Source organism: Apium graveolens, unplaced genomic scaffold, assembly GCF_009905375.1.
Source record: "Apium graveolens cultivar Ventura unplaced genomic scaffold, ASM990537v1 ctg3051, whole genome shotgun sequence".
Taxonomy (NCBI): Eukaryota; Viridiplantae; Streptophyta; class Magnoliopsida; order Apiales; family Apiaceae; genus Apium; species Apium graveolens.
The window spans coordinates 41,971-54,259 of NW_027417916.1; the positions used below are offsets into that span (position 1 = coordinate 41,971).

General features: G+C 32.2%; 1 protein-coding gene and 1 long non-coding RNA gene across 2 annotated transcripts; both read right to left on the reverse strand.

Annotated features, from left to right (window-relative positions):
• Positions 1-2,409: 2,409 nt before the first annotated feature.
• On the reverse strand, positions 2,410-2,957 carry LOC141700893 (uncharacterized). The gene is made up of 3 exons (XR_012566579.1): positions 2,847-2,957; positions 2,681-2,717; positions 2,410-2,517 (listed from the first exon to the last, which is right to left on the reverse strand). It is a non-coding gene; the product is annotated as an uncharacterized LOC141700893 (long non-coding RNA).
• A 7,249-nt stretch (positions 2,958-10,206) lies between these two features.
• On the reverse strand, positions 10,207-11,985 carry LOC141700889 (protein indeterminate-domain 13-like). Its single transcript, XM_074504557.1, has 2 exons — positions 11,892-11,985; positions 10,207-10,514 (listed from the first exon to the last, which is right to left on the reverse strand). The coding sequence occupies exons 1-2, from the start codon at positions 11,983-11,985 to the stop codon at positions 10,207-10,209; spliced, it is 402 nt and encodes a 133-aa protein (XP_074360658.1).
• Positions 11,986-12,289: the final 304 nt, after the last annotated feature.

Sequence of the window (12,289 nt, forward strand, 5' to 3'; positions counted from 1 at the left end):
ATGCTCATAATCGATTCTGGTTGCTTTGATACCATGTTACAATTTGCAATTGATAACATGTTAGTTATATGATTAAATACTGAGAAAGTTATACTACTTTGATTGCAGAAAAATAAAGAAACTTGGTACTGTTGGGATTACATTCTGGAAAGGAAAGATTACATAATAAAGACTACAGCTAACTGAGATCCTAAAGAACAGGAGTACAAACAGGAGTACGTGACCATGATAATCTCCAGCTTATTAAACTAGACTCCTAAAATACTGCAACTACCTGAGACCAAGTCTGCTGCACTATCAAAACTACAGACACGTAGATTTATTCAAGGACCAAAACAAAATAGACAAACCAAATAAGTTTAGATTAAATATAATTCCAACATACTCCCCCTTAATCTAAACATCCTCGAGATTTTTAACTCCCAACAAGTTCCTCATCTTTTCGAACTTTGGTGTTGCCAGTGCTTTAGTAAGAATGTATGCGCGCTGTTCACTGGTGTTAATATGTTTTATAACAATCAGACCCTGCTCAATACATTCTCTAATAAAATGATACCTCAAGTCGATATGTTTACTTCTCCCATAGAAAACCGGATTGCGTGCTAAATCGATTTCCGACCTGTTATCAATATACAATATGACTGGTCCTGGTTTGACATACATAACACAGCTGAGAACACGCTGAAGCCAGATAGCTTGACACACAGCAGCTGTTGCTGCCATAAACTCTGCTTCGCATGAAGACAGGGCTACACACCGCTATTTCTGAGTTACCCAGGTAATCAAGTTCTCGTCAAGATAAAAGGCCATTCCTCCAGTGCTCTTCCTATCATCTGTGCTACCTGCTAGATCGCTGTCCGAGAATCCAGATAAAATGTAGTTTCCTTGTCCAAGTTTGTAGACCAAACCGTAGTGCAGGGTTCCTTTCACGTAACGACATATCCTTTTTACGGCATTTAGATGAAGTTCAGTATGCCTTTCCATATAGCGGCTTACTATGCCCACAGCGTAAGCAATATCAGGACGCGTGTGCACCCGGTATCTCAGCCCACCAACCATGCTTTTATAGAGAGTAGAGTCTACAGGTTTTCCCAGATGATCTTGTGAAGTTCTTGTTTTCAACATACCCTGCAATCATACAGTTCCACGAAACCACATCTTTCTCTGGCGCTCTTCTAAACAAAACTTCAGTAGCAGCTAAATCAGTTCCCCGCGATGAATTCATTAAGCATCACATTCCAGGCAGTTACATCCTTTTCAGGCATTCGATCAAAGAACACACTGGCACTTTCCCAATCACCTTTCTGCATATAGCCCTCTATCATAGACATCCATGAAAAAACCGTCTTCATGTCAATCCCATCAAACAATTTCTCAGCCGAATCCATATCTCCAGACTTAACATACATATTCAGCAACCCATTTCCCAGATTCTCCGAAACCTGCAGATCTTTCTTCACTATATACAAATGAATCAGCAATGTTAATAATGCTCTGCATAAACAGGGATTTTGTAGCATCATCTTTTTGTCAAAATCATATAAGGTATTTAACAAGAGTGTGAATATTTTGAGGCGTATCTGTAATAGAATCAGCAAGCAAAAGAGAATTAACCTTTTGTGTTTTATTTGACACATCTGGACCAAGACGTAACCATGCCGAGTACACAAGAGATTCATGAATGGTAACATATGGAGAATGGATATTGTTCTGTTCACAATAACCACTGACACGAGCAAAAGTTGCTTGGTTCTTTGGATAACCTGAAATGCTAATACTTCCTTCGATATACCCTCCGGTTTTTCTTCCCACTAATACATCCATCAACATGGTCTTTCCAGCACCACTCACTCCCACTAATGCTGTCAAAACACCAGGCCTGAATGCACCACTCACATCTCATAGCAATTGGAGACAGTGCTCTGTGATTCCTTGACTCTTCATTTCCTGAACAAACGAATGGTTTTACTGTGAGAATCGTTGACCACCATATGTTCAGCTCTCATAGAAAAACAGTATATTATAATATCAATTTAAAGGACAGGTGACTTACAGGAGGCATATCAACATAGTAATTCACATTTTCAAATGCAAGTGAGAGGGGCTTGAAAGGAACCACCATTCCTCTTCTGTTATCTTTATCATAAGTGAAGTTTGTGTGACTTGGAGTGTTCCGTACACTCATATCTACACCTGTGGTAGTTCGCCAGCTAGTATTGACATCTCACTATAATAATATTAGCAAAAAGGAAATACTAGTCAAAATGTTGAATGTATTAAGAGACTTGGTTACATGTAATATCATACCTTTATTCAGAGGAGCTGTAGACGCTGTGCTCCTGTCAGTAGACTTGTTCTTTTTCTTAGTGTTGGCATCCTTATCAACAACAGACTTGGAACTTTCAAAGGGTGCATTCTTATGGTACAAACATCCAGCCACCACCCACACATCAAAGGAAAAACACCAAGTTACAACAGTCCAAATGACATAGCTCCCAATGATAAAAGCATAGAGATCTAATACAAAAAATATAGAGTTAAATGTGTTATTAACACCTAAACTTAATAGCAGAACATAATAGAATAAACAAAATTGAACATACAAATATAAATATACACCGACAGATCTATATAAATACACAATGGATGTAAATAAAGTTAAAAGAGAGATATATGTTACCGATTGAAGGTTGGTTTCAAGCTCCAAAGCTTCAGGCCTATAAACAAAAGCTTCATTAAAATCAAAATGTAAAATTTTGAAATAAATTTAAAATTGACATACATAATCAAACCAAATATTTGCTTTCTCGGCTCGATTTTAAGCTACTAAATTAAATAATACTAACAATTTCTAGCCCGATTTATGACGGAAAACTCCTTCCCTTTCTTCAAAGCATCGTCAATCGCTTTCACCATGGCCGAAATCTAACCTTTACCAATCAATTTTACATAAATCGAAGCTTCCATCAAGATATAGATAGGGAGACCGAAGAGAGTGGAGAAAGAGAGAGACAAATCTCGATTCAGTGATTTTGTATTAGGTTTAAATTAGGTTTACAAGAAAGTAGCGGTAAGAAAGGAGACAGAGAGAGATTGAAAGAGAGAGAGGGAGAGAGAGAGAGAGGGAGAGAGAGCTGAAGGAGATGAAGTTCGATATTTGAGAGAGAGCATTAGGGTTTTTGAGATAGAGCGGTGGTCTGAGAGAGAGACAGCAAAGAGAGAGAGCCGCGAGTTTGAGAGAGAGGGAGAGTCAAGGTTTGGGGGAGAGAGGGAGAGAGATAAAGATGAAGATAGAGACAGAGATAGAGATGTATGGGTGTGTGAGTAAAGGGAGAAGGGGGAAATAATTTTTCAACTTTTTTGTTACGGGGGAAAATTTGGGTACTCAGCGGGGGAACTGAAATATTTATTTAGTCATTTTTTAAAAATGGTTATAGATAACGGTTAGCATAAATAACCGATGTTGAAGTGAAAAACATTAATTTGTTATTATTTTAAAATTGAACATAGACAACGGCTACTATGTAAAACCGATGTTAAACAGGCTTTTAACATCACTTTTTTCTAAACCGATGTTAAACAGGCTTTTAACATCGGGTGCATTACATGCCGATGTCTAAGCACCGATGTCGTATCTAATATTTCTAGTAGTGAACACAAGATAATCTTGTGTTATTATCAGTTGTTTGGGGGGGTTTTAAATTTTCCAGAAAATTCAAATTTTTGTGCGGGATTTTTAAATTTCAATTGAAAATTTGAATTCGACCGCCTTCGGTCGAATTTAAGCGGTTGTATTTATCCGGTCATAATTAGTCGGTCGAATTTAGTTAAATACGACCGAAGTTCTAAATTCGACTCCCTTTATTACAACCGATTCAAAATCGGTCGAAATTAAGTAAATTCGACTGTGGACGGTCGAATTAAGCTAAATTCGACCGATTTTTTTCAGTCGAATTTAGCCTTTTTTCTTGTAGTGTAAAACAAGCTCTTTATGGTCAAATGTGCACTGTTTCTAATTCTGGTTTAATTCCATGTCTTAGAGTACGAAATTATAATTAATATGTTGTAAAGAAGAAAAGAAATGGAGTCTAAGATAAAAGGAATAATAATAGGAAAATGTTTGGTGCATAAAATTGTATACAAAATTGTGTACAAAATGATATGTGTTTGGTTTTAACTGGAATGACACATGTATTCACATCAACAGCCCCAATTAAAATATCCCAAATCAATTATGTGGGTTATTAATAGTCTAATAGTTTGATAGTATGTTTTATTGTTTATGATTTGATTTAGTTTAATATTTTTGTGTTGTGGCTTGTAAGTGATATGAACATTTTTGGATGATTGGCATTAATAATGTAAGCAATGGCATAAGGGTTACACGAATTGCAGTAAAAATAAGTCTGGTAGATTATAACTAAAAGAAACCATTTTTACGATTCATAAGCCAAAAAAATGACTACAATTTCTAGTTGGTAATACCGGCTGATTTTTATTGAATTACTTTTGGCCTATAAAGGCCATGTTACTTGTAGTATATATAGTCACACTTAAGTCACAGCTTATAGCATGGGTTGCATACAAATTTAAGAATGTTAATAAGTCAAAAATAGATTCATATCCTTATCTCTTTTTATAATTGTCTTGACTTTGCCGACATATTCAATAATATGAGTCACCGGAGCACTATTCTCGAAAGCACTTGTACTGAGTAATTCAAGGAGAAAGTCGTTTATCAAAGGATCATTGGCCTACAAGTTTATGTATCATTTTTTTTTCATTTTTAATTAGGGTATATGTAATAATATACAAGTTTTCAAGTATAAGCTAAATGAATAGAACTCTTTAGAATACTCTTATATGTAATAATTGATATCTCATGTCTGTCTCGAGAGAGATCAAGGTGGATCCCTCTCGAAAAACCACGGTGGCTCCCCGTCCACATCCTTGCCTCGGAACCTTGGGCAATCGAGAATACTTCCTTGACCCAAAAATATCATCATGACATTTTTAATATTTATTTTAAGTTGGCCAAGATGTTAAGTTTAAATTATTTTGTGCAAGGACAGGTTAAAAAAAGGAAGTTGCGTGTTGTTTTTGTATACAATACACTGGGCATGTTACCAAAAAAAAGTGAAAGTGTTTTTAACTAAATTTAAAGAAAAAGGAAGGTGCATATTATTTTTGTTTTTGTATAGGAGTGTGCATGTTGCCCTAAAAAGTGCACATCACAAGTTTTATGTCAATTTAGAGTTGAGGTAATTGTAACATCAGAAATTACCAAAAATACTAACTTTTCTAATTTTTTTTGCGATTTTACTATATTCTCAATTCTTTTCCAAAAAATCGGAATCAACCAAAATCAACCAAATCAAACATGTATGCAACTAGTGGAATGGTGTTTTTTTGGTTGCATGTACTTGCAAAAACTAGTTCAGTTGATTCGAGTTTCCAAAAACCATATTTTTGCAAAAAAAATGAAAAATAGTATTTTTAACAAATAAAAAAATATTTTTGCAATTTTTTAAAAAAATAACCGTATTTTTACAAAAATATTATTAGACTTGGGTATTTTAAGAAAACCCTTGTAACATTTATTTTCAAATATATATTATTGTTTTTATTCTAAAATTGTAGAAATTAAATTAAATTATACAAATTACGGTTCACATCCCCTACTTTGAAATCCGATTCAACATGCACCATTTTTACCAAATCATTTAGTCATAATTGTTGGTTCCTAGAATATATCTCATATTTCCTTTTCAAGAATAGATTAACTATGTTATTGAAGACAAGAATTTGAGCTAAAAATTTGACAAAATTTGGCAAAAGGGGTGCAATTTGAATCTGCTTTCAAAGAAAGGGATGAAAACTGCAATATTTGAAAGTAGGTATACAAAATTGATTTTTGGACAAATTTAAGGGGTGCAAAATGCAATATATATTAAGTTAAATTAACTGTTATTTTAAAATTGATATAGTAAATATTTTGTTTGTTTACTTCACTTTTACACTTTATTAAACCTTAACGGTTGATAGTTTATTTAGGAGCAATATAGGGTTGTGGGTTTGTGTAATATACTCCCTCCATCTCATATTATGTGTCACATTTCCTTTTATAGAAGTCAAATTTACTAACTTTTGACTAACGATTAAACATTACTCGTATATTATTGCAAAAACTAAAAATTATATGTTAAAGTAGATTAAATCTACTTTCGGTTGATGTAATTTTTTTATTTTGTTCACTTATAAATTATTAATAAATTTCAGTCAAACTTAAGTCAATTTGACCGGCACAAATCCAAAGAAGACGCATAATATGAGATGGACGGAGTACTTTTTATACTTTGATTAGCCTAAAGTTTGATATTTTGTTTAATCATAATATTTGAGTTAGGGTTGTAGATTTAAAGGTGTAGGTGTTTAACTATTAGGAAATAAATTTTAGTTAAAGTTGTAACATTTGAGTAACAAATGTATTTATTTTCAGTTAGAGTTATAATATTTGAGTTCACATTGTATATTTGAGTTAAATGAATATAATGATCACCCGCCAAAGAAAAGGTTGTTAGGGCAGCCGAATGCTTATGAGGTGATTTGGTTATCAATGTTAACCCTACTTTAATGCCCCTTGTCCATATACCCTCTACCGTTATGTAAAAACAAGTTAACTATTTCATGAGCCCTGCAGGTAAAATAGTATATGTAACAAATTACCAAATTTAAATAGATGTAAAATTTTACACTAATTATAAATTTCAAAGCACAAATAAAACTACCAAATCAAAACAAAATATATACTGTATAAGTTAAAAACTATAAAGATTCTAAATGAGCATATTATAAAACTGGCCACTTACTCAAAATTAGCTGTCAAAAATTAAGGGTCATTCATTTCAAAGTAGAACATAATAAAAATTAAAACAAAAATATACCAAACACAATTATTATTATTTTCCCCCTCATATATTTGTTACAAAATATTAAATACACTTGATTGCAGATGAAAAATAAATGTTATACACTAAACCAAATTATCTATTAAATCATTTTATTTAAATACAAAAATTGTAAATAAAAAGAAACTAAATTAAATCAGTAATTATCAAGCCAAGTTTGGTGTATTTTGCAGAACTAAAAAAATTGAGGAGAAAAATGTTTATATTTCCCATGGATGTTGCATTTCTAAATATAGGAAAGTTAAAAAGTGATATATAAGTTGGTGATGAAAAGAATATTCTTATATGCTATGATATTTTTAACTTTTGATTGTTATAAAATATGTCACATTAAACTTGAATTTGTGATACTATTGTATATTTAGATTGGAAAAATAAGTAGAGTGCAAAATCAAATTTAAACTTAGGACCCGGTTAATTTAAGTCAATTATTAATCATTCCGTATAATTTACTTTTGTTATTAATTTGATGAAAGTCATTTTGTTCATTTTATACAATTATTAGTTATATGAAATCACAATTGGAACCATGTTTCTTGTAATTAATTATGTTGTTGAAATTAACATAGGAATTTGTTACTAAGTCTTTACTTCTAACAAAAATATTAACTTAATTTTCAAAAAAATGACTAAATTTTTCTATCATATTTGAACCGGTTTGTAACGACTTTAGCATAAAAATATCATGTGAATAAGGTTTGTTGCAGAGAGATAACATAAAACAAATTTGAAATTCAAAAAGATGGTAAAAGAGATAAAAGAGGAAATGACAAAATTTAAGTACTATATCTTTAAATTAACAGGAGATGAATGCAAATGAGCATTTAAAATATTTAAATTATTACACAAAACAAAGGTTGTCCTCTATCCTAATTTCTTCATATGAAAATAAGTAGTTTAATTTATTTCATATAGTTTCTATAAAACATAGAAAACAATTAATTAAAGTGATATATAATTATATATGACAAGTCAAAGAAAAGGTTGTTATGACACAAAATACTTTTATGGAGGGTGATAATTTGGTTCTACACAACCCTAGAATTATGTATGTAAATAAGTTGTCCGATATTAATGGTACTCTAGAATTTACAAATTTTAACAAGTTGTCTATTGAATAACAAATTTACAAACTTAAAGAGACGTGAAATATTTAAATAGACCTGAAATATTACTTACTATGTTCAAATATTTAATTAAACAATTTAGACATTGGAATATTAGGAATTTATTATATAATCAAAATTTCATATGTAAAAATTAACTTTTTTAATTAAATTTTATTCAAGTTAAGTGTATATATGTTCTCGATTGTACAAGTATTTATTATAAATCTAATAAGAAAAGTGACTTAATTCTAAATTTCAAAGCATAAATTCAACTTTTAAAACAAAATGTATATATAAAGTTGAGAACTAATAAAGATCTAAATCAACTTTCAAAACAAAATGAAAAAAATATAAAACTAGCCTTTCATTTAAAACAACGGTTTTTCACTTCAAAGTAGAGCATAATAAAAAAAAGAATAAAAATATCCCAAAACACCATTATTTGATAGAAAATTAATGATTAGTTTGATTATTTATTGGATATTCAAGTTCTAAGGTCATGGAAATTAACTCCATATAGTAATTATATTAACGTCATAAATGGCAAAGCAAGTAAAATACAATTTAGAATGAGATAGGGAAGGGAAGAGAGTCCTGATGACCTAAAGCATTCCATTACCACCATTCTGATCTTCAGCTCCACTCAAGCTGTTCATCCCATTTCCCATGCCAAGAAAATCCCTGCTAAGAATATCACCATACTCACTCTGAACTTTCATCTGCTGCTCCACCAAAACATTGTTATTCACCTCACCAATCAACATTCCATCAGCGCATTGTTCACATCGTACATCATTCCTCCATATGCAACATTCATCTGATCACTTAAAGGCTCCATGCCACCTCCATACTGTTGTAAGATACTTCCACCCCCTCTCCCACCACCACCACTCGTTCCATTTCCCAAAGCTCCCCCATAGCTACTAAAAGCTGATCCAACCCATGGGCTTGATAGCAAACTCGTAAACGAATAAGGGCTTGAGGCCCCTTGTCCAAGCAGGGGAGTTAAGAGTTGCTGATGGCTCCATGGGATTAGTAAACCTCCAGCAGGGCCCAGGCTCGTGGAGCTAGTGTTACTAGCATTGGCGACAATGCCAGAAGCCATGCAGCTGTAGGGGGTGCAATTTGTTGTGTGTCTTGCCATCTTTTCATTAAGAGCCTCACAAATTGAACGATGATGGGTAAAACTTTCACGCCTTGTATAAGTAATTATTTAATCTTTAAATAACATTCTTTGTATAAGTAAATATTAATTAAGACACATACTTGAAAAAAAAAACTTTTTGTAGGTATAAATACATGAAGAAAACTATATTTAAAACAAGCTCTTTATGGTCAACTGTGCACTGTTTCTAATTCTCGTTTAATTCCAAGTCTTAGAGTACGAAATTATAATTAATATGTTGTAAAGAAGAAAAGAAATGGAGTCTAAGATAAAAGGAATAATAATAGGAAAATGTTTGGTGCATAAATTTGTATATAAAATTGTGTACTCATAATAATATCGAGAATATAATAACCTCGCTAAGATAATAATTTTTTGCAGGGCTTATTTCAACTCATAAGAAATAAAATAAGGGCTTATTTCAACTCATAATAAATAAATATAAAATTGGTAAAACAAATTTTTTTTGGTCCAAAATAGCCTGCCATTTTGGTAAGACTAAATTCGACCGCTAGCGGTGGAATTTAGGAGCGCTAAATAATTCAGTTGGCGGGAAAATGCGGGAAAATGCAGACCATTTTTTGATGGAGTCAAATTCAACCGCACAAAAAATCCGGTCGTATTTATTACTAAATTCAACTGCGGGCGGTTGTATTTAGCCTTGCCCAATGAAACAAGCGAAATCGATCGAATTTAGGTCAGTTGAATTTAGGCTTACTTTTTTGTAGTGTATTTTAAGAGAATTTTTCAAACTCTTTTCCTATTCAATTTCCAAACACATATTATATTGAGAAAGAAAATCCATAAAATAATTCTAGATCAATTCACAATTTCAAGCACAAACTCGGTTAATTACACCTAGAGCACAACTAAAAGATAAACCAAATATACTCAATCACCTGGAAAAGGTAGTTCCACATTCACAAATATACTCCTTTGTAGCACAGATCTTATTATGAGCCTTTCAGTCACCCTTCTTACATTTATCACAGCGGGATTTTTTTTTGCCACTATGTTTTCGAGAGAAATGCTTCTTGATAGCAGTCAGATCTCCTAGTGCTCTTGAGGGATCATGATGAACACAACCAACTTCAGGGAAAATGTAAACCCTTTTCTTGACTTCATCATTTGTCTTTTGCTTCAGCTTCCCAGGCAAATTATGTCCTCTTCTGTGGAGCTCCAAGTTGTGCTCCCTTTGAAAACTTCTATTGCACACCTCACACCAAAATTGATTTGTTGCCATTAGACTCTGCGGGGAAAGTGCTACAAACTCTGCATCAGGACGTGTCATTTACATATATACACATATCCCAAACCATCAAATGAACAAATTAAACAATCAAAAAACAATTCAAAAACCATATATGTCTGACTCATCCCCTTTAAATTTCCAGGTAACGGCAAAAGAAAAAATTATATAAACTGACAGTTAATACATACACACACATGCACCCACAATATATACAGCAGATCTTACTTGGATTTTTCCAAAGATACCTCCCTGTACTTTTAGACGTAGCTGATGGAGAAGAAGCCATGGCAGGACTAGATTTTATGGAAACTCAAATTGATTTTTATCTTTTTACTAGAAAAACATACAAAAGCTCAAATCTGTAGGTACATACTCTCATATTTATAACAATTTTTCAACCATGAAACCCCCACATTAGATAATTATTTCTTATATATTTGTTTTGCAAATTATTGAAGGTTGGAGGTACACATGAATTTACAAACCATTTCTTTTAAAAGTAAATATATTTAGAAAATATCTCAAAAAGTCACATTTAATGAAAATTTAGGTGCAACGAAGCTATAAAGAGGAAGGTAGTGTGGATGTTGGATGTTACACTTACCTTTTGGCCATATATGCATGGTGAGGGACTCGTCTCCTTGTCTTTGTATATTGTATTTTTTTATTTCATTACATTTATTATATAAGTAGATTATATATATATCATGATAACTCCAACTAAAAGAAACAGGCTAAACGCCAAATCTGTCATTCTAGATTAAAAATATGAGTCGAGTAACACATATCCTTATACGTCAATTAAATCCAACTGAACTATCGATCAATAATTCGGTCATTTTATAGCCATAACAATTGAATATTACAAGAAAAATGCCTATGAGCTCTTGAATTGGTTGATATCGTGTCAACATTTTTTTAGTGTTAAACTCAAAAAGGACCAACTTATACCTACCGTTCATAAGGAGACGGTCATTTTTTGTATGAATCCACTCGCTATGTTATTAATTCGGTCGGTTTTTCATGCCCACAAATGATTAATTTTGATTGTTATTTCTGCAGATAAGCCGGTATTGGCTCTAGAATAACTTTTTTGGGTTCTACAATTGACATTCCTCCTACGCAAACACGTACAATATCAACTCCAAACACACCACAATTATAACCAACTAACATTAATGTCAACAACAACCAAAAATAATAAAAATGATATACAATAACCAACCAATTGTTAAAGTAACTACATTTGCCTATTGTACTGCATTAAGCAAGCAATCAAATTAATAGACAAATGTTCGAAGCACACAAACAACTAAATGTATACATGAAAATTCAAATAATAGCTCAAAGCATTGTTAAACCAAAATCTAAATAAAATTGAATAGCGCTCTTCGCACCACAGTTTCTTTTCGCGCCACTCTCCTCGTCTTCGCCAAGCTCGACATCCTCTTCATCTCCGTCCTCGTTGCCGCTGATGGTGGTGTCATCCATAGTCGACCTAGAGATATTTAAAGCTCCAAGCCATTTTTTTTGGTGGGATAATAAATTGAAAGAATGATAAAAAGTAAGATATCAATAATATTTATGTCGGTTCAATTAAGTACTAAAAATATCTTATTTTTTAAGTGATCTTTTCAAAAAAAATTAAAAATTAGGCCCCTAACATTTATTTTATGCCTATATTTTTTAATATTTTTCTTTTGATCATTCATGTATATTGTAACGACCGAGAATTTTGCGTCGTAATTAAGAAAGTAAAGTATGTGTTATGTGATGAGATTATGTGATTAAGTGG

What these genes read in the sequence shown, in the direction of transcription:
- LOC141700889 (XM_074504557.1), bottom strand. Translation starts at nt 11,985, where the DNA reads ATGGATGACACCACCATCAGCGGCAACGAGGACGGAGATGAAGAGGAT. An exon ending in TGGCGCGAAAAGAAACTGTG is followed by an intron (nt 10,515 to 11,891) that starts GTGCGAAGAGCG and finishes GTCCTGATGCAG; the next exon opens with AGTTTGTAGCACTTTCCCCG.